General features: G+C 54.7%; 2 protein-coding genes and 1 non-coding gene across 9 annotated transcripts in view; 2 read left to right on the top strand and 1 right to left on the bottom strand.

Annotated features, from left to right (window-relative positions):
- Positions 1-653: 653 nt before the first annotated feature.
- ZNHIT3 (zinc finger HIT-type containing 3) lies at positions 654-12,674 on the top strand. 3 transcript variants are annotated; one of them, XM_065908952.1, is made up of 6 exons: positions 654-3,654; positions 5,717-5,960; positions 6,061-6,092; positions 10,305-10,391; positions 11,625-11,708; positions 12,213-12,674. In XM_065908952.1, exons 2-6 carry the CDS (start codon positions 5,875-5,877, stop codon positions 12,392-12,394), a joined length of 471 nt encoding a protein of 156 aa, XP_065765024.1. In that variant the 5' UTR covers positions 654-3,654; positions 5,717-5,874; the 3' UTR covers positions 12,395-12,674. The 3 variants fall into 3 exon arrangements, with proteins under 3 accessions (XP_065765024.1, XP_065765023.1, XP_065765025.1); XM_065908951.1 differs by having other exon boundaries at positions 11,625-11,720; XM_065908953.1 differs by lacking the exon at positions 12,213-12,674 and adding an exon at positions 11,953-12,184.
- Positions 12,573-27,364, bottom strand: part of MYO19 (myosin XIX) — a 42,293-nt gene continuing 27,501 nt past the window's right edge. For 4 of the 5 annotated variants that reach the window (XM_065908931.1, XM_065908933.1, XM_065908932.1 and 1 more), the window contains 15 exons: positions 26,564-26,660; positions 25,943-26,114; positions 23,962-24,035; positions 23,244-23,365; positions 22,913-23,026; positions 22,531-22,707; positions 22,064-22,216; positions 21,097-21,204; positions 20,147-20,217; positions 19,201-19,304; positions 17,569-17,684; positions 17,342-17,471; positions 16,033-16,118; positions 14,435-14,737; positions 12,573-13,332 (listed from right to left, as the gene is read on the bottom strand). In XM_065908931.1, the coding sequence (XP_065765003.1) occupies positions 13,204-13,332; positions 14,435-14,737; positions 16,033-16,118; positions 17,342-17,471; positions 17,569-17,684; positions 19,201-19,304; positions 20,147-20,217; positions 21,097-21,204; positions 22,064-22,216; positions 22,531-22,707; positions 22,913-23,026; positions 23,244-23,365; positions 23,962-24,035; positions 25,943-26,114; positions 26,564-26,660 (1,956 nt within the window). In that variant the 3' untranslated portion in view covers positions 12,573-13,203. Of the gene's footprint in view, positions 13,333-14,434; positions 14,738-16,032; positions 16,119-17,341; positions 17,472-17,568; positions 17,685-19,200; positions 19,305-20,146; positions 20,218-21,096; positions 21,205-22,063; positions 22,217-22,530; positions 22,708-22,912; positions 23,027-23,243; positions 23,366-23,961; positions 24,036-25,942; positions 26,115-26,563; positions 26,661-27,364 lie in introns of those variants that run through there. The other variant, XR_010659626.1, reaches the window with a different exon arrangement.
- On the top strand, positions 14,915-15,043 carry LOC136150464 (small nucleolar RNA SNORA11). Its single transcript, XR_010659884.1, has one exon. It is a non-coding gene; the product is annotated as a small nucleolar RNA SNORA11 (small nucleolar RNA).

Here is a 27,364-nt window from a genome sequence, read left to right as displayed (position 1 = left end):
GAGAGACAGGGACAGAAAGAAAGAATTTCAAAAGGCGCAGGTAAATCGGACTCCCTGTCTCCTCCCGGTTCCCTGGGTGAGTGTCCTGAACGGAGCCTGAGGGAAGTGGGGCTCTTGGGCCCCCAGTCCTAGCTCCTCCTGCTTGTTAGGAAGTGTAGGGAGTTCTCCAAGCTGTGGATTGTGCTGCCTTTAGGACTTAATCTTTATGAAGGAGTCTAATGTATCCAAACCTCTATAGTAAGGCTGGCTGCTCACTGCAGTTTAAGTCAACCAGCCCATGTTTGTTTTCCACAGGCTGTCTGGAAGAAGGCTTGATTTCTCCTGAGATCCATAACATTCTCCTGATCACATGGTTGCTTGGCTACACCGCTAGTGTTCTCTTTTGCAAAATGCATAGGCTGAGAATCTTTAAGTTCTGCTCTTTCTTGCTTAGCAATTCCACCTATAAGTCATTTCTCTCTTCTTACGTATTACTGAATGCAGTCAGGAGGAGCCAAGCCATGCCCTCAATGCTTTGCTTAGAAATCTCCTAGCTAAACATCCAGTGGCATCACTTGCAAGATCCACCTTCCACAGAACTCGGGAACAGGAATACAATTCAGCCAAGTTCTTTGCCACTTTTTACTAAGGATCAACTTTCCTCCAATTTCTAGTGTTGTTTATTTCCTCCTGAGACCTCAGCAGAATGGCCTTTACAACACACATTTCTACCAACATTCAATTCACCATGACTTAGCTGTTCTCCAAGATTGACGTGAAGAACCGACTCCTTGGAAGAGACCCTGATGCTGGGAAAGATTGAGGGTATGAGAAGAGGATGACTGAGGATGAGATGGTTGGATGGTATCACCGACTCAATGGACATAAGTTTGAGCAAACTCCAGGACATAGTGAAGGACAGGGAAGCCTGGCATGCTGCAGCCCATGGGGTCACAGAGAGTCGGACATGACTGAATGACTGAACAAGAGCAAGAAGATTGAGGCTTTCTCTGCAGCTCTCCTCCTCTTCTGAGGCCACACTCAAATTGCCTATGAAGGTCCCTGCATGGCAGTGTAGGCTTTTTCAAGGCTGCATCTCAAAACTCTTCCGGTCTCTACCATTACCAGGTTCCAAAGCTGTTTTCACATTTTTAGGTTCCTGGTACCAATTTCTGTCTTAAACCATTTGGGCTGCTATAATAAAAATACTATAAAATGGGTGGCTTGAACAGCAAATGTCTAGGAAGATGTTTATTTGCGTTGGGTCTTAGTTGCAGCACATATGCATGAGGCATGTGGGGTTTTTCATCACTGTGTTCGGGCTCTTCCTTGTAGTGGTGGGCTCAGCTGGCCCACAGCATGTGGGCTCTTAGTTCTCTGATTGGGCACTGAACTCACCCACCAAGGAAGTCCCATCAGCCTTTTATCCTCACAGTTCTGGAGGCTGGGAAGTCCAACATCAAGGTGCCACCAGACTCGGTGCCTGCTTCACAGACTGTTATTCATAGAAAGAAGGCAGGAGAACCTTCTGGGGTGTCATTCATAAGGGCACTAACACCATTCACGAGTGCGCCATCCTCATGAGCTTATCACCTATCAAAGGCCCCACCCACCTCTTAGTACTGTCTCATTGGGGGCTGGGATTTCAGCATATGAATTTTGAGGGGGTGCAAATGTCCAATTCATAGCAGACTCCTTGCCAACACTTGGTATTGCCAATCTTTGTAATTTTAGTTAATCTGGTATGTTTATGGTATTATATTGTGATTTTAATTTGCATCTGATATAATTTTCCTATCGCCTGAATGACTTTCCTGTGCAGATCCGCTGATGAAGGAGTCTCAGGGCTTTTATTTTTATTTGATTCCTTTGATCTCTGTTCTAGGGAATGTATGGTGAGAGATGTATGTATGTTGACTTGCAAGTGGAAGAAGGTGTGAGAAAATGAAAGTGTGGGATTTGGGTGGTAGTGACCTTGAAGGTCTGTGATCTTCTACCAGTTGTGCTGAGATAACGCAATTATTCTCTCACTCTTTTAAAAATAATTTTAAAAACTATATTTTTGACTGTGTCGGGTTGTAGTTCATAACACAGTCTTGTTGATTGCAGCACACAGACTCTCTAGTTGCAGTGCAGGAGCTTAATTGATTCACAGCACGTGGGATCTTAGTTCCCTGACCAGGGATGGAAAGCCACGTCCCTGCATCACAAGGCAGATTGTTGACAACTGACCCAGGAGGGAAGCCCTTATGTCTTTTGTTGTTTGGAAGTTCTGCTTGAAGTCTAATGGAAGGTCAGACTGTCATTGTCTTGAGCTGGGGAATCAATGCCATTGCAAGATAAAATAACATGCAGAGAGTTGAAATCAGATGACTTGGAAGCCACTCCACCAGAACCTCAGGTTGTCTTTATTTGATTCATACCAACAACCTCACCCCCTTTAACTTCTGAAGCACTCTCTCAGATACCAGAGAGTAAGTGGAAGCGTAGGAGATGAAACCAGCTGGTATAGGTTCCCTAAACACACCACCGTAGACACTTCTCTTGGTGCAACCAAAAGGGTGGAGGGTTAGAGGTATTAGGACTGCAGAAAGAAGCTGGGATTTAGCACAGCTCCACAGGAAGCCCAGCTTTATCAACCTCTGGCCTCGGATACGGCCATTATGCAGCCTATATGCCCACCCCATCATGGCATCAGGAAAGACGCAGGGCACTGGGTGCGCCCTAGTTAGTAATCTGAAAGTTCCAGAAGCACTATTAAGCTTTCATCAAGCTAATATGGGTGGCCAGCTTCCAGCTGGATCTCTGCCCCAGGCGTTGCCAGGAGGCGCGGGTGGGGGTGGGGGCAACCTCCGGGAACTCTCCCTGGACAGCCAGGCGCATTTGGAGCTCTCGACTGGCCTGGCGTGGGCTTTGCTTTCATGGAAGAGTCACTGCTGCCCATCCGGTCGTCGGCTTCAACTCCGCACTCTTGACCCTCTTTCTTGCGCAGGCCAGGCCTGGGTTTGCTTTTCCCTGCGTGGTACGTGTTACCTCCCACGCAAAGGTGCAAAGTCGGATGCCAGAGGCGCTGCAGAGCTGCTCTGGCGCCGGGCGCGCCAGGACCAATCTCGATCTGGGGCGCCCTCTGGCGGTGCTCGGTGCCGGACCTGGGCCTCCACGTTGAAGACAACGTCTCCAGTCCTCGGCGTCGGCGTCGGGCTGGATCTGCCTGGAATGTGCTGGACAGCGCCTGCCAGGCAGCGGGGCTCTGGAAACCATTCTGCCTTGATTATTACTTCTCCCCTCTCCTGGTTCTGCTCTGCGCCTCAAGTTGATGCTGAGAAGACGTGAGGCAGCCTTAGCTGCTAGGAGGGCGTGATGGGGGAACCATGGAGAGCCAGGGCAAATCTGTGGGCGTCTAGTCGTTGGGCCCAGAGTCATACCTGTCTTTCTGCTCTGAACTAGCCACTGCCCAGAGGAGCTGTACCAGGCTTCTGTCGCTGCTTCTGGGTGTTCCCCAACCTCCCCGCCATCACAATTGAGACACCTCCTTTCCTGGATATTGGAGTGGGAGGGGTCCATGGAAGATGGGGGTCACCCAGAGCAGAAGAGGTATTTCTACTGAATGCAATGTGCATGAGAGGAATTCCAGGAAGTTTCTTTTTGCTGGAGTCACCATCTCTGAACCGGAAGGTAGGGGAGTCAGCATGGTGTGGATGTGGGTGTGGATGGGCTCAGGTTGAGCCCCTGAAAATTGTGGAAACTCTCCATGGCCTCAGCCTCCAAACACAGCTCACAGGAAAAGTCTGGGTGGGCGATGGTGATGTCCATAGTGGGGGAATTAGTACTGATGCCAAAGAGCAGGGGATTCAAGTCACTGACCTCTGTTCTTCTCTGTTAAGCTCAGACTTTCTGGGAGACTTCTGATTCAAACCAGCAGTGGTCACAACTGTTGAGGGATACAAGGAATGCTTCAGAGTATTGGATCAGTAGGAAAACATTGGATTTTGGTGTGAGTTCTGTTAGGAGGCTGGAGGCAGGGGCAACTGCATGCTGGGGTAGGTAGGCAACCAGAGGGGCAGTGCCATTTCAGCACCGAGGACTGGACAGCAGCCTCGACAGCCTGGCAAAGCCGAAGGAGTGACGGCTAGTCATTCCAGTCCAACCCCAGTGCGGCTCACTGAGGCTGGCAGTGGAACCCTTTTAGAGGGGCCTGAGCTCCAAGACCTCAGCCTCTGACTCGGAGCCTGGAACCTGGGCTTATGGGGTTGGAACCAGAGCTCCAAAAGAGTTATAGACTCTAGATATCACATAAATAACCCTTTGTAGCACTTCGGATCACAAATCTTTTTACAGTCACCTCTCTGCCTTGCAATAGCTCGGGAAAGTAGGAACATCTACTCTAACAGACGAGGGAGCTCAGATAGGGTAGCCAGTCTCTCCAAGTCACACAGACAGTGAGGGGTCTGAGCTGAGACTTGAATGGCTGCTCGGGGATGTAGCAGATTCATCCCTACAGACTGTGACAGTGGAGTGGGGCCCTTGTAGTAAAGAGATCCTGAGGGCTGATGGATCAATGCAAAGGGGTTAGGGTTAGGATTAGGCGGTGAGGGCGACTTATGACCCCAAGACAGCACTGCACATGTGGAGTGGGAAGCCTGGTAAAGCTGGACAGTGCTCAGGGCTTTGAAGAGGAGCAGGGCTCCCAATAAAATGTGACTTTGTCTATCCCTAAAGCCCGAGGTGGCATTCAAGCCCTTTTCTGGACCAGGATCTCCACCTTTGGGCCAGAGGTCACTCATCTATTCCCTGGCCCAGGGATTAGATGTCCCACCCAGGGATTCTCCGTCCTGCCTTCACTCTAAGCCTTAAGCTCCCAGATATGCCTGCTAATCCCTGGGTGTTCCCAGCTCAGCATCTGGGAAGCACAGGGCTCACAGTTAGAGCTCAATAAACATTTGTCAGTGGCCAAGGCTTGTCTTTCTTTCCTGTGAGAAAAATGGTCAGGAAGGGCACAAGTGTGTCACATGGTCTAGCTGAGTCTGGTTTGGCCAGAGTGTGGAATTCTCATTTGCTGTGCTTAGTCGCTCAGTCGTGTCTGACTCTTTACCATGCCATGGGCTGTGGCCCGCCAGGCTCCTCTGTCCATGAGGATTCTCCAGGCCAGAATACTGGGGAGGGTACCCTTTCCCTTCTCCAGGGGATCTTCCCAACCCAGGGATGGAACCCAGGCCTCCCGCATTGCAGGCGGATTCTTTTCCAGCTGAGCCACCAGGGAAGCCCAAATGAGATGTGTGGGGAGAACCCAATACCCATGCAATACTGAGAAAGTCCAAGGCAGGAGATAAAGGGCATTTAGTCCCACCTATTCTTTTTAGGTACATGCAGAGCAACAGGGCTGGAGAGTGACAATGACTTGCTGAAAGTCACGTAGCGGCGTAGGGACAGGCACAGGGCTATATAACAAGTTCTTCCACGACGTGACCTAATCAGGGAGTGAAAGCCACTCAGTTGTGTCCGACTCTTTGCGATCCGATGGACTATATACAGTCCATGAAATTCTCCAGGCCAGAATACTGGAGTGGGTAGCCGTTCCCTTCTCCAGGGGATCTTCCCAACCCAGGGATCGAACCCCGGTCTCCCCCATTACGGGCGGATTGTTTACCAACTGAGCCTCAAGGGAAGCTGTAAACAGGGAGTACCCCTGACGTGGGCTCTGGATGCGTATCGAGTGCATCGACTTTCTACTTCTCAGGCCTGGAACGAGGAGCGGGATCAATCGATTGCTTGTGACGGCCAGTAAGCGCTGCACGCTGATTGGTCCTGGTTGAGGAAACGGAAGAAAGGGCGTGCACGTGGGGCGAGGGGGCCCGGGGCTGGCGCGCCGGCGGGGAAAGCGTCCCGGGAGAGACCATGGCGTCGCTCAGCTGCGGTACTGCCGTCTGCGTTGTCTGTTTGGAGAAGCCCAAATACCGCTGCCCCGCCTGCCGCGTGCCCTAGTGAGTGCCGGGGGTCGCGGGGCAGGGGAGGGGCGGCGGGGCGGCGGGAGGGTCCGCTCCGCCCTCGGAGCTGACGCGGCCTGCCTCTTTGTTTTTGCAGCTGTTCCTTGCCCTGCTTCCGGAAGCACAAAGGTAAGGCCCCCTTCTTCGTGGACCGCAGCGCCCTCTCCCGCTGCGGCCTCGGGGACGTGGGCCTTGCAACGCCCGATCCTGGGGACCGCCTCCCACCCACCGTGGGCAGGCGGATACCTCTTCCTGCGAGTGCGCCTCCACTTGATGGACAATCAAAAACCTTTCCTCTGCCCCACTTTCCCTTCTGCGTGCCATCTGTTTTTGTTTTTTATTTTAAACAGTCTTTGGCTTTTGCCCCCAAAGCCTCCCCTAGCTGTGCCTTCCTTGTAGTGTTCAGCTCCGCGTCGTTTGGCAGAAGCTGCTCTGGCTGAGGTTAATGATGTTTTCTCTCTTAATTTTAAGTGATGTCTTGATAGAAACGGGGAGGGACGCCAGTTTACGGTAAGGAGCAACGTCCCTGGCTCACTGTTGTCAAGTCTACATTTTTTCTCTCTCCGGCGCCTCTTCTCAGTCTTCAGGGGCCCTTCCCCCCCTCTCTCAGTGACTTTTCTGTTAAAGTTCCTCATTGGTGGTTTGCCTCTAGTTTTAGCCCCTCCAGTCTCTGATTTTACAGCACCACCGTCCCGCTCCAGCTTTTTTTTTTTAAACCCTAATGTCTCCGGAGCACTTTAAAAAAAAAACACTTTCGGCTCAAAATAGGAAAGAAGTAGAACTGCTTTCTGAAATAGTTTGGGAGCTGTGTCTGGAATGCTTCTCTGGTCCTGCAGCCCTGAGAGGCCCCTCCAAGACCCCCTAGCGCAATCTGGGTAATTTTCCTGATACACAGATTGGAGCGGTTCACTCCTGTGTGTTGAAAACTCCAGCCTCTCTGTTACTTATGTTTTTTGGGGGGGAGGGGGCGAGGGGAATGCTGCGTTGGTTCTTGTTTGCTGCTAAGGGACTTTTCTCTAGTTTCGGTGGGGGCGTCTGCTCTTTAGTTGCAGTGCTTGGGCTTAGCATCACAGTGGCTTCTCTTATTGGCGGGGCACCCGCTCTAGGGTACATGGGCTCAGTAATTGTGGCCCACAGGCTTCATTGCTCTATGGCATGTGGCATCTTCTCAGACCAGGGATTGAACTGGTGTCCCCTGTATTAGAAGGTGGATTCTTAACCACTGGATCACAGGGAAATCCTGCTTGGTTTGTTCTTATTTAAAAAAAATTTTTTTTAATTGAAGTATAGTTGATTTACAGTGTTTCAGGTATACAGCAAAGTGATTCAGTGATCTGTATCCTTTTTTGTTCTTTTTTTTTCATTATAAGTTATTACAAGGTAATGAATATAGTTCCCTATGATATACTTTCCTTGGTGGTTCAGTGGTAAAGAATCTGCCTGCCAATGCTGGAGACATGGGTTAATTCCCTGAGTTGGGAAGATCTGCTGGAGGAGGAAGTGGCAACCCACTCCAGTATTCTTGCCTGGGACATCCCCTGGACAGAGAAGCCTGGCGGGCTACAGTCCATGGGGTCTCAAGAGTCAGCTACCACTTAGCAACTAAATGAAACAATAATATACTTTAGGCCCATGTTGTTTATCTATTTTATACATAGTAGTGTGTTTCTGTTAATCCCATATTCCTAATTTATCCTTCCTCACCCCTTCTCCTTTGGACCCATAAATTTGTTTTCTGTGTCTGAAGTCTGTTTCTGTTTTGTAAATAAATTCATTTGTATCATTTTTTATGATTCTATGTATAAGTGATATCATGATTATTTGTCTTTCTCTGACTTATACTTCACTAGGTATCATAATCTCTAGGTCCATGTATGTTGCTGCAATGACATCATTTCATCTTTATGGCCGAGTAGTATTCCGACATATATGTATACACCCCATCTTCCTTATTCATTCCTCTGTTGATGGACATTTAGGTTGCTTCTGTGTCTTGGCCTTTGTAAATAGTGGTGCTATGAACATTGGGGTGTGTGTATCTTTTCAAATTTGAGGTTTTATTTTTTCTGGATATATGCCCAGGAATGGGATTGAGGGCTATGGTAACTATTTTTAGTTTTTTGGAGACTCTTCATACCGTTTTCCATAGTGGCTACACCAATTTACATTCCCACCAACTGTGTAGGAGGGTTTCCTTTTTTCCATATACTCTGCAGCATTTATTATTTGTAGATTCTTTTTTTTTTTTTTGGCTTACTGAATTATTATAAGGTGAACACCACCCAGGTCAAGAAAATAAAACTTGGACTTCCTGGTGGTTCCGTGGATAAGAAGCTGCCAGTGAATGCAGGGGACACAGGTTCTACCCCTTGGAGCGTCTAAGCCCATGCACGACAACTCCTGAGCCCACATTGTAGAAGCTCTGCTCCGAAACAAGAGAAGCCACTGCAATGAGAAGCCCGTGCATTGAAAGAGTAGCCCCTGCCTGTTGCAACTAGAGAAAGTCCGTGTGCAGCAATAAAGACCCAGTGCAACCAAAATAAAATAAAAATTAAGAATGTATATATTTTTTAAAATATAAAAAAAAGTGCCTGTCAGTGCAGGGGCAGTGTGTTCCATCCCTGGTCTCCGAAGTTTCCATATACCTCGGGGCAACTGAGCCCGCTGAAGCCTGTGTGCCCTAGAGCCTGTGCTTTGCAGCAGGAGAGTAGCCCCCACTTGGTGCAAGGAGAGATAAGCCCTTGGAGCAAGAAAGACCCAGCAGTTCCAAAGATAAAAAAATATTTTTAAAAGAAAATAGAACTTTGCCATTCACTCCAGAAACCCCTCCACATGCCCTGCCCCGACCCACTGCTCTCACTTCCTATAAATGACCCCTCTATTGGCCTTTATAGCAATCACATCTTTGCTTTTCCAGTTTTATTATGCAAGTATGTATCCTGAAAGAGTATTGTTTCATTTGGTTCTTAGTTCCCTGACCAGGGATTGAACGTAACATAACCTAACCTAACCTAACCAAAAGCACCGAGTCCCAACCACTGGACTGTCAGGGAATTCCCCCCAAATGTGATTTTTTTTAAGTCTCTTTTAATTTGTAAATTTCTCCTCAATCCTTCGTTATTATCTTTTTTTTTTTTTTTTTTAACAATTTCTCTGTGGAAGAATTCAAGCCATTTGACTTGCAGAATTCCCCACGGTCTGGGTTTTGCTGATTGCAAACTCATGCTGCAGTTAGGCATACTCCTCAGTCCTCTATTTCTTAAAAACTGACAGATTAGAGACTGGATCAGAGCTCAGGGTCAGTCTCTGGCAAAATTACAGGTGGTCTTAGGCACAGCTATAGAAGGTGCATAATGTCTGGTGGTCTTTTTTTTTTAATTGAAGTATAGTTGATTTACAGTGTTACTGATCTCTGTACGGCAGAGTGACTCAGTTATGCACATACATAGCATTCTTTTTTCTTTATATTCTTTTCTCTTGTGGTTTATCATAGGATACTGACTCTAGTTCCCTGTGCTATTTAGTAGGACCTTCTTGTTCATCCATTCTCCATCTGATAGTTTGCATCTGCTAACCCAAACCTCCCGCTTAATTCCTCCCCAGCCCCCTCCTCGTCGGCAGCTACCAGTCTGTTCTCTATGTCCAGGAGTGTGTTGCTGTTTCATAGGTAGGTTCATTTGTGTCATTTTAGAGTCCACATAAAGGTGGTATGGTATGAGACAGACTTTCGTCTTGGAGGTGGCTTCCTCCTCTTGTGCCCCATCGTCCTGCCAGGCCTGCTTTGCCCATCAGCTGCCAGTTGCTCGTCACCACCTCCTTGCACCTGACTCTGCTCACTCAAGGGTCTGCTGCAGCCATGGGCCTTTCCTTCTGCCCGGAATGCTCTTTCCAGCTGGCAGCACCTCCCCGTCTTGTCTCCCCTCCCTCTTGGGTGACTTGGATCAGACTCTCCTTATCTCGTCCATCTCTCTGTCCTGTGTGAGGTGGAACCCCTCCCAGGTGGGCCTGGTGAGTTTCATGTGTGGACTCCCAGTGGCACGTGGTATCTGCACATTCAGTATCTGAAACTGCTGAGAGCACAGTTTGCAGCTAACTGAAGTCAGTGTGTTAGTCGTGGTGAAGTCTCTGTGGGATTAGGCAGGACAGGGAGGATGGAGACAGGCCCCAGGGGAGTGTGAGGCGGGCCCCTTGACGGAACCTCTCACTTCCTCTCCATCCCCCATCCAGTCCCTTACCCCCTACATAGGCTTCCCCCTGGATGCTGGATGCTGGCTTGGGGGAGTGGTGCAGCCTTGTCACTCAAATGGAGGTGATGTACTCCTGAGTTTTGTGTTTTTTCAGAGCAGTGCAAGCCTGCAACTGGTCCTGTCGAGAAAAAAATAAGATCAGCTCTTACTGCAAAAACTAAAAAGCCTGTGGAAAATGAAGGTGGGTTGGTTGACCGCAAACACACAAACCGAGAAAAGGGTTTCAAGTAGAATATGTGGAAAGAGGAGACGGGACTCATGGGCCGGGGCCAGGCGTCAGGTTCATCAGGAGCAGCAGCTTCCTCAGCCCTGTGCACGGGGCCAGGAGCACAGGTCGTCAGGGTGGTGATGCGGGGCCGCCCGAAGATTCAGGAGAAGGACGGGGAGTGGGGGGAAAGGCCACAGCCGTGGTTTGGGGTGAGCGGTGGACCCTGCTGGCAGGAGCTGCCTCCAGTCACGGCTTTGGGTCTCCCTCCCTGGGCCTGGATTCACCCCTGGCGGGGATTCACCTGACCTGGACCCGCATGGTGCGCTGCCTTTGACCTTGCTGCTACTCCTGGCGGCCCTCAGAGCCTGCAGCGCGAGTGTGCTGCCGTCCTCCCCATCCATCTAGCCTTTTTTTTAAAAAAGAAAACTAAAAAAAAAAAAGAAAAAAGAAAACTATATTTTTTCTGGTATTGAGTCTTGGTTGCTGTGTGCAGGCTTTCTCTAGTTGCAGAGAGCGGTGGCCTCGCTCGTGGAGCACAGGCTGTAGGGTGAGCGGGCTTCAGTGGTTACGGCTCTTGGGCTCCAGAGCGCAGGCTCTGTAGCTGTGGCGCAGCGTATGGGATCTTCCCGGCCCAGGGATTGAGCCTGTGTTCCTTGCATTGCAAGGCAGATTCTTAACCACTGGGCCACCAGGCAAGCCCCACGTACCCTTTCTTTAACTCCTCCTGCACACCATGTGTCATGCTGGCCTCTGAAGATAGCCCCTCCCGGTGCCACCGAAAAGGTATGGAGCAGTCAGAGCGAGGGGATGGCCCACTTCTGCCCTTTGAGAAACTTCCTCATTGGGTTCAGAAGTTTCCGCCCTGCCGAAAGCACAGGGGAGTCCTGTCCGTGGGTTTTTACAGACAGGGCTGGAGCCATAGTGAGCAGAGGTGGGGTGGGAAGAATTGGAAAATAAGGCCCTAATCCCAAACATAGTTTAAGTGTGTGAACACTAGGATGCATTTGTTAAAGTCACCAGGTCTTCACTTTCCTAAAATGAGTGTCACAAATTCCTGAGAGGAGGTGGTTTTGTCTGTGCCCACTTGCATTATCTCTGTTCTTGTCGTGTGTGTGCACACACATTTTTTATTTACTGGAGTTGTTAAACTCTGGCACCCAGGTTTCCTTTCCGGTCATAAGCAGGTGGCTGTGTTATGTTCCTTAGATGATGACGACGACTCTGTGGCTGATTTTCTCAATAGTGACGAGGAAGAGGACAGAGTGTCTTTGCAGAATTTAAAGAACTTAGGTAAGTCTGCAAGTAAGACAATTTTTTAGCTAAGTCTGTGCAGGTAAAATAACCTTTGTTTAGGTGAATGGCATTAAGATGTTTACAGAGGTATAAAAGAATAAGGTCCTGACAGCATTTAACGTGGAAACCATCTGATATGCTGACCTCACCTTATTTGCACATGTGTGCTCAGTCATATCCGAGTCTTTGCGACCCCCTGAACTGTAGCCCACCAAGTTCCTCTGTCCGTGGACTTTTCCAGGCAAGACTACTGGAGTGGGTTGCCATTCCCTTCTCCAGGCGACCTTCCTGACCCAGGGATCGAACCCACATCTCTCGTGTCTCCTGTGTCGGCAGGTGGATTCTTTACCACTGTTGCCACCTGGGAAGCCTCACCTCATGTGAAATGCTGGGTGAGGGGGTGCAGCATGCTTGGTGTTTATTACGTTTGGAACATTTGGCTTTCGGCTGTCTCTGCACCCACTAGAGCTCAGCTTGGCTCTCTTCGCTGTTCATTTTAAGGGGAGTCTGCAGCGCTGAGGAGCTTACTGCTCAACCCGCACCTCAGACAGCTGATGGTCGACCTCGATCGGGCAGATGACAAGGCCAAGCTTATGCGAGCCTGCATGCAGGAGCCCTTGTTTGTGGAGTTCGCTGACTGCTGCTTGAGGATCGTGGAGCCGTCTCAGAACGAGGATCCTTAAGGTGGATGACCGTGCTGCCTGCTCCTCCCAGGAGGCCATCACGTGTGGGCGGTGCGGCCAGGACTCAGGACTCAGGTGGGCCCCCCAGCCCCCTCCAGCACTGCGGGCTGGGGTGCAGGCAGGTGGAGGTACTCACGGTGGCAGACCCGTATGGACAGAGAACTCGACGTTCAAATGGTGGTTTTTAAGTGTTTTATTTTTGATATAGTTAAAGACATAAATATTTACTGAGTTTCCACACCCATTTGACTAAAAACTTGCTCAGTGTTTCTAAATAAAATTACGGTGTGGTGGTTCTTTGGTATATTGCATTGATCATTCTTGATTTATAATCTAGTTGCTTGAAATTAAATTAATCAAATATTTAAATAGTAAGGTTTTGTTCCTTTTAAAGGAACTCAAGGCAGAGTTTCCCCCAGCTGCAATTTTAGAGCTGATTTCAAGCTGACTTTGCCTGCGGGGTTGGAAGGGTGGGATGCCCGCTGTAGTGATAGCCAGCAGTGCTGAGTTGGCTGTGTGAAGGTGGTGACGGCCCTGACGTTTCCTAATCCTGGTTTGGTTGCTGTCAACCCGGACACCCGTCAGGGTTGGGGGATGCATAGACTGCCGCCCCAGGCCACTGGTGCGGCCGCTGGCCCGCCTGCAGGCTGGAGCCACAGCTCCCCGAGTGCGCTCGGAGTCTCTGTGGGAGTCATCTGGCAGCCGGGTGTTGATTACGTGTCCCTGGCGAGGCCGCTGGCAGGAAAAGGCCTTGTGGAAACAGGCATAGGGGGTGGCCCGGCCAGGTGAGGCCGGGAGGGCAGAAGAGGTCACACGTGGCCCGGCCTGTGTCTTTCCAGCAGGATCTGATTGAAGCCAGTAACACTGTCGGGCGAGGGTCCAGGGCAGGTGTCAGCATAGCGCAGCGGAGACTTTCTGCAGTGAAACCTGATCGAGCCCTGGGGAGAGAGACGAGGCTCAGCCCCAGCTCCCAGGAGGTTGAAGGGACCTCTCGAGCGAGGCTGGGAATGCAGGGAGGTGGGGACACCCGAGGACCCGCGGGAGTCACAGCAGAGGCAGGACTGACTTAGTGTGCTTTTTCTCCTTATTTTAAAACGGTAGCAAAGGCCAAACAGTATTAAAGACAAAGTGTCACATCCACTCAGCGTGAGATGAGGAAATGCTAGGAGGGAGCTCTCCCCTGCTAAGAATATCACCTGTCCCAGTCCTAGGACTGCTTAAAGCTGGAAGGTCAAAGAGCTGCACTTCTGTTTACGCTCTGGCGGGCCTGTGTGTTGTCATGGCGATTTTATCCAGATTATGTCCTATAGGAATTCCTCTGGTAGGAAATGCAGCGTTTCCTTCTTTCTGCCTTGTGTCACTTGATCCTTGTGAAAGGCCGGGTATTAGCCCTTGTCTGTGCTCGCTGCCTCTTTCCCTGGCGGCTGCCCACGATATAAAACCTTGGACCACTGACTCACGTGCTGATCAGGAATAGGATAAACCGAAGAATACAAGCGAGGGGAGAGAGTGTGTTAGTCTCGACCAGTTGTGTCCGGCTCTTTGCCACCGCATGGACTGTAGCCCGCCAGGCTCCTCTGTCCCTGGGATTTTCTAGGCAAGAACAGTGGAGTGGGGTGCCATTTCCTCCTCCAGGGGATTCCAACCCAGGGAATGAGCCTGGGTTTCCTGTATTGCAGGGGATTCTTTACCGTCAGAGCTGCCAGGGAAGCCCAAGTAGGGGAAAGCATGGTGCTAAATCCAGCGCCATTGGAGGGGAAAAAGCTGCTGTTACTACGACCAATTTTTTTGGAAGTAGGACTAAATTAAAGATGACTCAGAAGAGATGCTAGAACACTTAGAGGCAGCTTTTTAAAAGTGAAAGGGCTTTGGAAAACCCTAATTGTAATGATGGGAACGACCCGACTGCCGCCAGCTGGGATGCGCAGGGGTTTGGAGGCCTTCATCTCAGCCGCTGTCCTGCTCCTGCTGCGCCCCCCGGGCTCTGCCCCCCACCCCGCAGTGGCGCGGTCAGGACGCCACCCCCATCACATGGCCCACCTGAGGCAGTGCTCGGATGGACAGGACTCCGGCTTGTTCTTGGGCCGTCTGGACAGCGCAGCTCCTGGGGCTGCCCACGGGGAGCTGGAGGCAGGCGAAGACCACCAGCTTCCTCTGAAAGCCATGCACGCCCACCGCCGCGTTGGCCAGGGCCAGTCCCAGGGGCCAGAGCCGGGTTATTGCGCCCTGGAGCCTGGTCTGAGCCGGGGGCAGTGCGCTGGAGCTCGGGGAGCAGGAAGTTTGAGATGAGTGTTTTTCTTCCACACCATCCAGTTCTTCAGAAGCAAGGAAGGCCATTCTGATCTTAAAAAAGAACACCACATCACAGCTTTCTCTTAATGGAAAACAGAACCCAAAAGTCTCTTCAGTGATTTGCCCGGAACAAGGTGAGCTGAAGGGCGCCTGGCTGGATGTGGCACAAGCCTATACCCAGGGCAACTGTGCTGAGGCTGCACATACTTTTAAAAAATAACAGCCTTTGGGGTGTGCTCAGAGCAGGGGGCCTGAAGAAATGGCTTGTCTGTTTATAACACACCCGACAGGAACCTGGGTTCACTGTGATGCGGGGCACAAATGTGTGACCTTCCTGTGAACAGAAACCCGACTCGTGTCCCCTGCACCTCCACGTGGCTGCTGGCAGGGTCAGTGCTGGAAGGAAGGCCGTAGCACGTGGTGGGGGAGCTTGCCCCCGGAGCCTGTCCGGTCCACGCCTGGGTGGGCCAGGGGTGGTCTCATAAACGGTCTGAACCTCTCATTTCAAGGAGAAAGAAAAAGATTCCAACTGTATGCCATTCTGCAAAAGGCAAAACTCTGGAGACAGTAAAAAGATGAGTGGTCATCAGGAGTTTGCAGAGAGGAATGTACAGAGCACAGAAGTTTTCATGAGCAGTGAAAGTACTCTGAGCGATATTACAATGATGGATATATATGGTCATACTTTGTCCAGACCCATAGAATATGCAACACTGCTCTGCTCATTAAGTGAACCCTAAGGTCAACTGGGGATGTTTTGATTATGTGTCAATGCAATCATCCTTGGTCTAAAAAGAAAAAAAGAAGAGGTACCGTTCTGTTGATAATGGCTGTTCATGTGAGGGGAGGGAGAATATGGGGAATTTCTGTACGTTCCTGTCACGTTTTATTGTAAACCTAAAACTGCTTTAAAAAAAGAAAAAGATCTCCAAAAAAAAATTTAACACTCAGGGTAGACATTTTTGGCAAAACTTGTTTCACTTTTATGTATGTATACGTATTATATATGTGTGTGTGTTTGTTGGATTGTGATATAAAATGTATTTTTTTTAGATCAAAGAAGCCTGTAGGCCATTGTGGTTAATTATACTGGCAAATAAAAGCACAAATTAACCTCAAAAAAAAAATACCCGCCTTGTTGAGATCTAATTGATACACTGTAAAATCCGTGCTTTTAAAGCATACGGCTGTATGCGTTCTAGTGTGTTCCCGGGGTGGCTTGGGCCCCTCTGTGTCACAGCCGTCCTGCTGTGGGGCTGGCGCGGGGCCCACATCACTTGCGAGGCCGCCCGCCCCGCGGGAAGGGCCAGCCCCCGGCCCGCTCTGACCTCCGGCTCAGCACTCACCCTCCACTCCCGCCACGCACGCTTGATGATCGTGGCAGCCGCGTGCAGCCGCTGGACGTGCTTCCGAGTCAGCCAGGAGCGGACGGCTGAGGGGTTTGTCCAGAAACAGGAAACAAGAGTAACATGCCAGTTAGAGCTCTTGGTAAACCAGGCTATGCCAATGCCAGAGCTGCTGTAAACACGGGAATGAATGGCGGCAGCCGCGGGAGGTCAGGGGCTGAGTGAGCGTGACGCGGACCTGGCTCTGAAAAACAGCGCTCAGACCTGGAGGCAGGTGCCTATAGCCAAGGGGAAGCTGCCACCTCCCACCTTGGGCAACGCCCAGGGAACACGAGGGGTCTGAACTGTCTGCATCTTTTAAAACGATCTCTTTGGAAGCCCTTGTTTGAATTTGCTCGCTCGCCGTATGAACCCATGAAGGACACCACCAAACACCCACAGCTGGTGAAGGTCATAGCTACTGGATGTGAGACTGATCGTGGGGCAATTTTAATTTTCTCCTTTTGAAATAGGCATTTTCTCATTTTTTGGTACAGTCATTCAGAAAAAGGGCTATTTGGTAAAGTCATTTGAAAGTCACCAGTTATCTCATCAACCCAGATAGTTTTGCAGTATCCTTAATTTTCAGGCCCATACACACAAACACACCTTAGGAAGGTGGCATCACCTTGCTGTGTGGCTCATCATCCAGGTTTAAGCATCATATTGGAAGTGGGGTTTCCATGAAACTAAAAATATTCTTCAAAAACACTTCTTAGGTGGATCACAAGGATGGGTCCATAATGTAGCCATGACTCCACCAACTGTCAGATATTGGGTTTCTAGTAATTTTGCTTTTCAAAGTGAGGCTGTGTTGTGGTTCATACATTGCTTCCTTGTTTCATCAGATCTTACTGGTTTTTACCTTCTTAAGCTCAATAAGCCCAGGAACCCAGGTGATGATAAGAGTTGTCATCAAGGGGAAAAATACAAATATAGCTAGCTAGGATTGGGGTGGGTGGGAATTAAGGCAACTTCTGAGCCTCTGCCACCGATAGAGTACCCTTACTTTGGGTGGGCCGTGGTCTGCACTGAACTGGGGGTGCTCTGGGTGAGCTGGACAGGGAATTCGAGGCCCAGCACACCATGGGGGACATGCAGTTAACATCTAGAGGCTGGGACACAGTCCGCTTTGGTCTGTGGGGGCTCTAGAAGCAACGCCTCAAGGGACACAGGTATCCCGTGGGATTGTGTGCAGGTGCAGAGACAGCCGCCCCCGGGCCCACCTGCTGGCCACGACAGGGCCGTGCGCCCCGGGCCCCACTCCTACCTGCCTGGATGAGCACAGCTGCCCGCCTCTGCCTAGCCTGCGTGCGGTACCGGTGTCTCCTCCAGCCACGCTGGATGTGGCGGGCACACTGCTCCAGCACCTGGGCACGCCTGCGCTCCAGGAGCTCCAGCTGGGGGAAGGGTGTCCGCTGAGGTCCTCGGCCTCCCGTGCTCCCCGTCCCCCACCCGGGCCCGTGGCCACCAGCTCCTCACCCTGGCCCCACGTACCGTGGAGTCGGTCATGAACACCTTGGTCCTGCCGCAGTGCAGCGGGGCTGGCAGTGCGTGGAGGATGTCCTGGAGGAGGCCCCGCAGCATGGCCGGCTCAGTGCATGGAGGCCACTCTGAGATGGAGACAGGGCCCGTCAGCGCGTCACCATGCCCTCAGTGTCCCCGACGTGCCACAGGCTTCCTTCCTGCCGCACAAGTGTCTCAACATCCCTTCCTTCCTTTGGGGGAGGAGGCTGGAGGGGGCCTCTTCTCATCGTCCCCCAGGCTGTCCCAAGGGATCTCGGGGTCCCCCTGGAGGCTGTGCCCTGCACTGGCTGGCAGCCCCCACCCCGGAGGTCCCCTAGGGCAGGGGGCACTTGGCTGCTTTGCCAGCCCATTTCCAAGGCCCCAAACATGCTGAGGGCCGCACGGTGCAGCCCGGCCTCCCCCTCTGTCCCGGAGCCCTCCCGCCACGGATGGAAAGCGGAGAACAGACCCCAGACCCCAGCGGGGGCCCTGCCTGCCCCCCACACCTGGCAGGGCAGCTCCTGCAGACGGAGGGTTTACCTGAGGGCTCTGACCACCTTTAGCTGCCCAGGGCCTCTATGGAGACAGCGGTGGCCAGAGGAGACGCCGCAGATGAGAAACAGCAGCAAAGTCGACCAGGGGCTCGGGGGCTTTGGGCAAGAGACAGAACAGGAGAGCACCGCAGGGAGAAGTGGGGAGAGGTGGGGAGAAAGGATGAAAGGAGAGTGGGAAAACTGCCCGAGAGATAGGAGATCCGAAGCAAAACTGTGCCTGCGGGTGCAGGGCCCTGGGGGAGGGCTGTGGGGGTGCATGTAGTGGGGGGACTCGCCCCATCCTCGGCCTTTGCCCAGGGTCTTCACACCGGCTCTCACTGTCTCAGTGATGCCATGTGCGACAGACAACCCCCCGTAGAGCAGGCCTCTCTCGACATCCTCCCGGCCGGGCCTGGCCTGGCAGCTGCCCCAGAAAGAAAGCCCTTTTCCGACCTCTCTTCCCCGCTGGCTGGGCCTGGCTAATCCTTTCCTCCCTACATCGAATCCAATGCTCGCCAAGTCTGACCGATTTCTTTCCAACATTTCCCAACTGTGCCCACATCTAGAGCCTCTCTCCCCTCTGGCCACCCAGGGTCCCACCCGCAGTGACCTCTGGAAAGCCCCAGGCTGTTTTCACCCCCTCCCTTCCTGGAAGTGCCTCCCATCTATCTGGAGAATGTCCGGCTTCTGGGACTGGGCCCGCCTGCCCCCAGCCTCGCCTCCCACTGTCCTCTATCCCCAGAAGCCAGCAACCTTCAACAGCCCGGAGCTCCTCACACACATGGTGCTGTCTCCAGTCCGTGGAGTGCCTTCACCTGGCTAGTCCTACCTCACCTGAGATGCCACCTCCTCCAGGAAGCCTTCCTGGTTCATACCTCGTAGACCACCCAAAGCATCCTGTTTCTGCCTCGCCACTTTCCTCACTGCTTAACTGCCTTCTTTTAGTCTCTTTCTCCCACTGGACCAAGAGCCCCATGAGGGCAAGACTGTCGTTACTCATCTCTGAAGCCCCAGGCCCTCGCCCTGAGATGGTCCACATAGGTGCTCAGGGAACTGGGTGAACAGATGACTGGCCAGTGGGTGCCCTCACCTGAGTGCCCTCCATCTGGACAAGGGCCATGGGGGCCGGGGGTTGTGGCCGGACGGAGCCTTCTCAGTAACTTGTACCGTTCCAGGAAGTTCTGGTGAGAGACCCTGAAAGCCGAGGCAGGTGGAAGGAGAAATAGAGTGGCCAACGGTGAGTCGGCATCACTGTTTACTCTGCTTGACCACCTGCCAGACGCTGCCCTGACTGCCCACTGAGTGAATGAGGTCACTGGGCTCCCTCGGCGGGAAGCCAGCCTTGGTCTTTCCCAGATGGAGCCTTGCTTTTCTAGGCAAGGCCTTCACAGAGCTCACTTGCTCTCAGCCTCCAGGACACCGGCAGCCCCACTTCCTCGCTCATCCCCACTCCCTCCAGGCTGCTGCTGGCTTCTCATCCCTCAGGGAGTGGCCTCACACCTCCCTCCTCCCCCGGGGTCTCTTTCTTGCTCGTGGTGTTAGAAGTCACCGAGAACAGCTCCTCACATGCCCCAACGTTTCAAACCTGACTCCCCACCCCCGGGCGCCCCCCCAGGTCACCCTGTGTTGGGAACTGTCCCGATTCACCCATTTGCCTCAGACGGAAGCTGGAAGGTGCTTCTGTGGCCTGGAAGCCGGCCGCTCCCCTCCCCAGTGACCACCGTCCATCAGCCCGTGTCCCATTCCCACAGCCATGCCATGGTCCATTTTTATCCCCTTCTCTCTTTCACCAGGCCATCCTCGCGCCTGGAAGATCTGTAACGGCCTCCCACTCACGTCCTCCCTTCTCTCCTGACTCTAGGGCAGACCCGGAGCCTCCACAAAACAGGGCACAGCAAGTGAGCGCAGCCCTCGAGCTCCAGGCCGACTTCCGTGGGCCTGCCTCTCGCTCCATCTCCGAGTCCCGCTGACGCGTGGCCCAGGGCCACCCTGGCTCCGCCCGCCCCCATGACTGACAGACCAACCGACCCACTCACCGGATGGGGAAGCCGGCGGCACTGATGTGGATGGTCTCCACGAGGCCACAGGCCTCCAGCTGGCTCAGGACCTGCGGGGAGGGGAGAGGCGTGGGCAGCAGGGGCCACAGGCCCCAGACACCACGCCCTCAGTGGCCCCGCTGGCAGGGATCTGCGGGCTCCCCTGAGGGCGGACACTCTTCGGGGCAGCGAGCAATGGAGGGACCTGGAGAGGCTATCCCTGCTAGAAGGGGTCCCGGTGGCCTCAGGTCCCTTATGTGAAGTCTGGCTTCTGGTACAGCCGAGGCCGGTGCTGGCCATCTCACCGCTTCCAACTGTGCCTCACAACGCAGCCCAATCCAGTTCCTAGTTTTTATTTATTTTATATTCTGCAGACAACACAGTGCGTCACAGCTGAGAGGCGGGGGAAGTTATACTGTGAAGACGCTCCCAGGACCCACCCCACGTCTTTACCATAAAGCAGTGATCCTGGCCATGGACTTTAAGGCCACATCAACCATGTGACTGTGGAACCCACTCCAGCACAGTCCAGCCCTCACAGCTCACCCACATCCCTCCACAGGGCAAAGGCCAGCTGCTGGCCACAGAGTGCTTCTGAGCAGATTTTAGGAACTACACCCTCATCAGAACCAGCCCTGTGCCTGGTCTGTAAGTTGATGCAGACTCTCAGCTAATCATGAAAGACACCCATTCCTCTGGGCTGCCTGTCCTTGTTAGGGCATGTGGCTTGGTGAGCAAGAGCAAGATGCCCCGTAGCCCCTACTCGCCTCCTGTGGCTGGACCCTGTGCAGTGCACAGACCACACAACTGTACACGACTGTCCTGCCAGAGCGGGGGAGAGAAGCCCTTCCTCACGCCACTCCGTTTGGAGCAGACATCCCATCTCTCACCCCTCCAGCGTCCTGGCACAATGGGACCCTCCGCGATGCCGCGCCAGCCCAGTGTGTTACCTCCTCTCGGTGGAATATCTGCGCCTGGGCCTGGCTGTTGGGCTTGATGCAGCGAATGTAGTGGGGTGTGGTGCCGTGTAGGACCTGCAGGAGCTGCTCCAGGGAGGCCTGCAGAGGGGAGACTGCGGCTCAGGCTGCAGGGGGCATGGGCTGGGCACCCCGAGACCAGGACCCTCACACGCCCCGGGGTGACTCCAGGCGGCCCTCACTGGGTATACCCAGAGCACACCCCGGGGGACCCTCCTTGACCTGTGACCCTCCACCTGGTCTGTCTGCCTACATTTGATCTCAGGCTTCCCCCACACCAACCAGGGCAATCTTCCCAGAAGGGAACCGTCTCAGAAACCCTGCCATTCATTCAGGCGACTCCTGTCATGACTAAGCCCGTCCTCTGTGCTAGGGCTACGACACAGCTGTCCACCATCATCGCACAGAGCAGGGCCTTGCAGACGCGGGGCGGGCCCTCAGGGGCGTGTCTGAGGCTGGACGGGGAGGTGTTTCCCTGACCCAGGCTGCCCCAGTGGCCTCCCCCGGAGGTGATGAGAAGGCAGCCGTGGGAAGCAGGACAAGGTGTAAGCTAGGAGGGGCGGCAGGGTGGGATGAGGCGGGGAGCAGGAGACGCGGGGCTGAGGCGCACACGGCGCCGAGGAGGGGACAAGCCTGCTCCGCCGAGGACAGGGTCTGTTTGGAAGCAGCGGGCCGCCACGGAGGTTCAGCAGCCACTGCGCTTCTGTGATCACTCTATCGGCGGTGGGCGAGAGGGCACACTGCCGCCCACCGGCCGAGGCTTCCTGTCATGACAACTACAGACCCCCAGTCCATCTGTCAGGTTCCCGTCTCCCACAGACCGGGACCACGGCTACTGGCCGCCTCCGTGCTCTGGAAGCTCAACCCCGATCCCAGGAGGTGCTCGGTGAACGCTGGACACTCATGAGCGAGCACGTGGTGTCCACGCCCCCGGACCCACCTTGAACTTGGACACCACGGTCAACACAGGGGCCCGGTTCTGGCCGGAGGGCTCTTCCTGGGACTTCTCTTCAGGGTCAGCAGGAAACAGCAGCTTGAGCAGGGGGTCCTGGGACTGCTGCAGGAGCCTGGTCAGCTCCGGGGGGACGGGGTCCTATGGGAAAGGACAGGGCGGCGGGTGATGGCGGGGGATGGGGGGGCTGCCGGCCCTGCTCAATGGGGCCCCAGGAGGAGGGCCGGCCCACGTCTGAGCCTAGAGGCCCGGAGACGCGGTGTGAGGAGGGTTGTTTCCGGGCCGGTTGGGCCGGAGTAGCAGAGACCTCATAAAGGTGGGTCCGAGAGGTGACCCTGGACCCCGAGAGGATGTGCGGCGGGCGGGCAGGGAGCACAGCAGATGCTTCCGCACCCGTGCGGCGACGCCTCCGCGTCTGGAGTCACCGGCGACACCGGCCACGACCCGCCGCTCACCTTGTTCTTCTCCACCAGGCCCGCGGTGCGGTACCGCACGGGCCCCGCGTAGTGCAGCACAACGAAGCTGGGGTCCGGGCTCAGCCGGGCGCGGCCCAGGCGGGCGCGGCCGGTCAGGGCGCTCTCGATGCGCGTCTGGAGCTGCGCGGCGCTGCTCGGCCGGTTAAGGCGGCACTCCTGCGTGGGGCGGGCCGTCAGCCGCGGGGCAGAGGGGCGCGGGAACCCACCCACGGGAGCACCACGGAGACCCTGCGACGGAGGGCTCAGCGGGCAGGCGGACCCACTAAGCAGACACAGAGAAAGAGGTACAGGGTGGGCCTCGAGGTCCCGGAAAAAGCCCCGGGCCCCGCCCGAGGGGCTGGGCGCGCCGGTGACCCCCCACCTCGTTTAAGAGGGAGCAGATGCTGACGGGGCTCCCCTCGATGAGGTCCAAGCAGGGCTGGTTGTCCTGGTAGCTGACAAACGACCACTCCAGGCCCTCCACTGCGTACTCCTCCTGGGGGCGGAGGGCAGTAGTGGTCTGAGCTGGGGGGTGGGCGGGCACCCTCCGCTGGCCTTGGCAGCACGTTGCGCGAGGGAACTGAGGCGCCCAGCCGCACCCGGGACGGGGCTGGGGGCGGGGAGGGGTGAGGACGCGGGGCTGCCCTGCCGCGCCCGAAGGTAGTGAGACGGGGCTGGGGAGGGGGTGAGGAGGCGACCGCCCCACCGCGCACCTGCTGGGCCCGGAGGTAGTGAGCCACGAAGTGCTGCTGCAGCTTCTCGTTGGCGTAGTTGATGCAGAGCTGCTCCAGGCTGTTGTTGGGGAACGACTCAAACCCGTACACGTCCAGCAGGCCTGGGGAGCCAGGGCGGGGGACCCGTGGGGGGTTACTGTGGGGCTACAGGGGCCTGGGGGGAAGCTTCACCCTGGGCAGCCTGAGGATGAAGCCGAGTGGGCACTCTACCGCACCCCAAGGGAGGGGTTCCCCTCGCCATCTCCTGCCCCTCAGAACTCAGCAGGAAGAGGCCGAAGGAGGTGAGGGAATCAGGCCTCAGTGACCCCAGGTCCCATCCAGTCTGGACGGCCTGGGCCTCGGCCGCTCAGTGGGTGCTCGCCGTTCTATGAGCAGACGTCACCGATGCCTCTGAGCTTTGCTTCCTCCCCTACTTGACTGTCCCTCCCAGGTTCCAAAGACATTCTCAAATCCCGCTCCCGCCCCCAACCGCCCCCCCCCCCCCCCGCCCCCCAGGCCCTTCGAGTCAGGTCTACTCTCCTGAGACAGGAGCTGGGTCTCCAGCGGGTGAAGGGGCCCTCGTGGCCCGGGCACCAGTTAAGCCTGCCTGGAGAGCTAGGGACGGCCAGATACGGGCACTGGAGAGAGGGACCTCACCCCACACTGGTGGAGTGGGAGGGGATGGGTGCAGGAGCTGTCCGGAGGCCCCCCGACCTACCTATGAAAGTGGTCCAGGAGTCGGGGGTGGCACAGATGCTGCTGTTGATCACCGAGACCAGCCAGTCAAACAGCCTGTTGGTGTATGCGAGGGGGAGTGGGCTCGGGTGAGAGGGGTCCGGCTGAGCCAGAACGGTGGCAGAACTGCCCTTCCAGCCTGGGTACCACCCCTCGGATGGAGGGCCTATCCTCTGAGCCTGAAAGGTCAAGGGCTAAACCCGCTCCGCTGGTTTTGTGCCCATCCTGTCCCAGCCCACTACACCTGCAGGCTGGGGTCATGTGTGTGCCCAGGCACACGAAGGCCTGGCTTCTCCACTGCAAGAGTGAGCAGGGGACCAGTTGCAGGCACATCACAGTAAGCTTCTCTTTACTGCCTGCTTTACAGACTGAAACTGTGCCAACCTGACATCGAACAAGCCTATTATGCCACTTTTCCAACAGTGCTATTTTAAAATTATTATACACTGTTCTTTTAGACATAAAGCTACTGCACACTTAATAGACTACCATGTAATATAAATACATCTTATCTGTGTACCAAGAAACCAATAAATTTGTGCGACTTGCTTTAATGCCGTGATCTGGAAGTGACTCTACAATATCGCTGAGGTCTGCTGTGGAACGCTGGGGCTAGACAGGGTGTGGGTGAGCCTCAGTCACTGGCCTGACACCCAGCTGCCATCTTGACAAGAAGGGGTGGCGGGTCAGGCCTGAGTGGGATTATAAAGGACTGAGTTCACTGGACTCCCCTGCAAACCTCAGCCAGCGGAGGCCAGAGCTCAAGGAGGACATCCCCCTACTCTGTCCTGTATGAGGGCACCCCATCACCCCAGCTGGACAGTGACACCCTGCGCTCTGCAACCATCACCCCTGAGATGACGGAATGGCTGCCTTACAACGTGGTGACATGTATGACATGATACAAGGGTTTTCTTCCTTACGATTTAAGTAATTGCTCTGCAAACTTTTAAACAGTTTTTATTTTTTTGCAATAAGGGCTTCAAATATCCATGGTCTAGTGATACAAGGACCTGTTTGCTGTGTGTAAAATGATCCATGGTTAGAGGTTCACTGTGTCTGTGACCACTTTATCTACCCATTTTGCAGTGATCTGACACAAAACCTTTAAAAATCTTTGTCCTGAAATTCTGACCTGAAATTTGCTTCGAGGGAGTGAGAATGGAGTCCCTTGCTAAACCGAGTTCAGTCTGGGCCCAGGGGTCCTGGGCTACTTTGCCTCAGAGGTTCTGACTCCCTCAGTGGTGCTGGTCAGGCTCTTAGCCCTTGAGAAGCTCATGAAAGCAACAGGACCCTCCTTCCAGTTACCCAAGTTCCACACACACACACACAGAGGTGTTCCATCCCATAATTTCAGAGAATCCTGGGCCCCAGATGCCCTCAGGGGCATCCTGAAGGGTCTGAGAGCCAGGGTGAGAAACGCCCCCAAGCACCCGGCTGGAGGGTGGAGATGCCCACAGAACCAACAGGGAAAGGCCAAGGCCGTCTTCTGGGTTCTGGGCTCCACTCCCTGCAGGGTTGCTCAAGGCCGTGGGCTAAACTCCCAGTTCTACCAGCAGCTATCTATTCCCCAGGTGACCACAGAGAGCACCAGGGCAGGGACCCAGGAGCCTATGCACCCATAGGTCTGCGCCTGGACCTGGGAGGCCTCACGTCACCTCTGGGTCGGCCCTGCCAGCGGACAGCCAGGTGGGCCTTCCCCGCTCACTGCCAAAGTGAGACAGGCTCCTGTCTCTGAACCACATGCTGGATCTAGGCCAGGCTGTGGCCACTTCCCCACGCAGAGCCCTCCAGAATCGAGCCAAGGGCTTTGCTTGGGGAAGCCCAGGGGCCACTCCCTGCTGTCCCCCTGGGGCTGGGGAACGGGGCAGGGAACGCGTCTGCTTCCCCCTGGCAGCGCTCACCGTCTGGTCCAACTCCAGACTGGGGGCATCTGGGAGGAGGGCAGGGCCCAGAGCACTCACCGTGCATAAACCAGTTTGGCCAGACAGTCTCTGCGGGTGTCGCACTCCGCCTGGGAGCAGGGCTTCCGGAACACCTGCTGGTCCCTGCCCGCCCGGATGGTTCGAATCCGCAGTGTCTCTAGCAGATGATCTTCCGGGAGCCCCAGCAGCAAGGCCGACGTCCGGACAGAGCCTGGGAGGCACAGACACCCTCCGTCCAAACAGCCCTCTGCACAAGGCCCCCTGAAGTCAGCATGGTGGGGCCGTGACCCCCTCAGTGGGGTAGAGCAAACTCAGGAGCGGGGGGAGGAGACTCAGCAGGGGCAGGGGTAGGACTTGAGGCCAGGACTGCTGTGGCCCAGTCCACACGGCCAGGAGTGGGGTAAAGCACTGCATAACCCACCCACCCGCCCCAGCTCTCGTTTTCTCATCTGTAAGATGCAGAGGAAGCTGTCTGCCTTAGCAGAGATGGGGTGAGGAGGAACCTCTCCACGGCAGGGCCCTACAGCTGACGGCTTCAGGGGCACAGATCCCAAACTGCACCCTCTGGCCTCCTTGCACCCGATCCCACCACACTGGCCCTCCTCCGGGCGGGGCCTACCTCGCCCCTGGGCGGTGTGACCAAGGCCCCCCCGTCCTCACCCTTACACTGAGCATCATCCACCAGCGGGCAGGGCTGGGCTTCGTTCCCCGAGTCAGCAAACCGGGTGTTGCCGAGGTGCAGCAGTCCAGCCAGGGCCTGAAGGGGCAGGAGAGGACACCCGGTGGGTACCTTTTCAAGGGCTGGAGCCCAGTCCGGGAAGGGCCTCTCTCCTGCTGAACAGAATCATGATAGCAGAGTAACAACAGCTCTCATTTACTGCCCACTTACTCCTGGCCAGGCAGGACTCTACACAGGTGATACGGATCGTCTCGTGTAACCAGTGAGGCACGTGCTATGGTGATGCCCACGACAGACACGAGACAGAAGAGGTTAAAGCCCGCACTTGGTAAAGAAGGAACCCAGCATGAGAATCCAGGCAGTCTGACTTCCGATCCCTCCAGGGGCAGCCAGTGGGAGCGCAAGGTCACCCAGTCTGTCCCTGCCTCCCACTGTTTCCTGTGGCCCGGACCACTTCTGTGTGGTTGCTAGGGGCTTGGCTCTGGAGCCCTTCAGCCCTTTCCCAACACAGCTGGGCTCCGAAGCCCAGCCCAGTCCAGGGAAGGAGCTGTGATCTTGGTCTCTATACGGTGGGTGCTCCCTTGCCTTTGCACTCAGCGGTCCACTCGGGGGAGCCCCCGGGGGCTGAAGGAAGAGGACCCCCCGGTCCAGCAATTTGGAAACCTTTGGACCGGGCACCAGTAGAGCGGGGCCTCTCCCCCGATCCCAGTCTGGTCCCAGAAGGGTGGCTCCACATGCTACCGGCTTCCAGGCTACAAGCACTGCAGAAGGAGACTGCCATG

This window comes from Muntiacus reevesi, chromosome 18 (genome assembly GCF_963930625.1).
Source record: "Muntiacus reevesi chromosome 18, mMunRee1.1, whole genome shotgun sequence".
NCBI lineage: Eukaryota > Metazoa > Chordata > Mammalia > Artiodactyla > Cervidae > Muntiacus > Muntiacus reevesi.
Note: the sequence above shows the minus strand (reverse complement) of the source record. Positions and strands in the feature narration are given on the sequence as shown.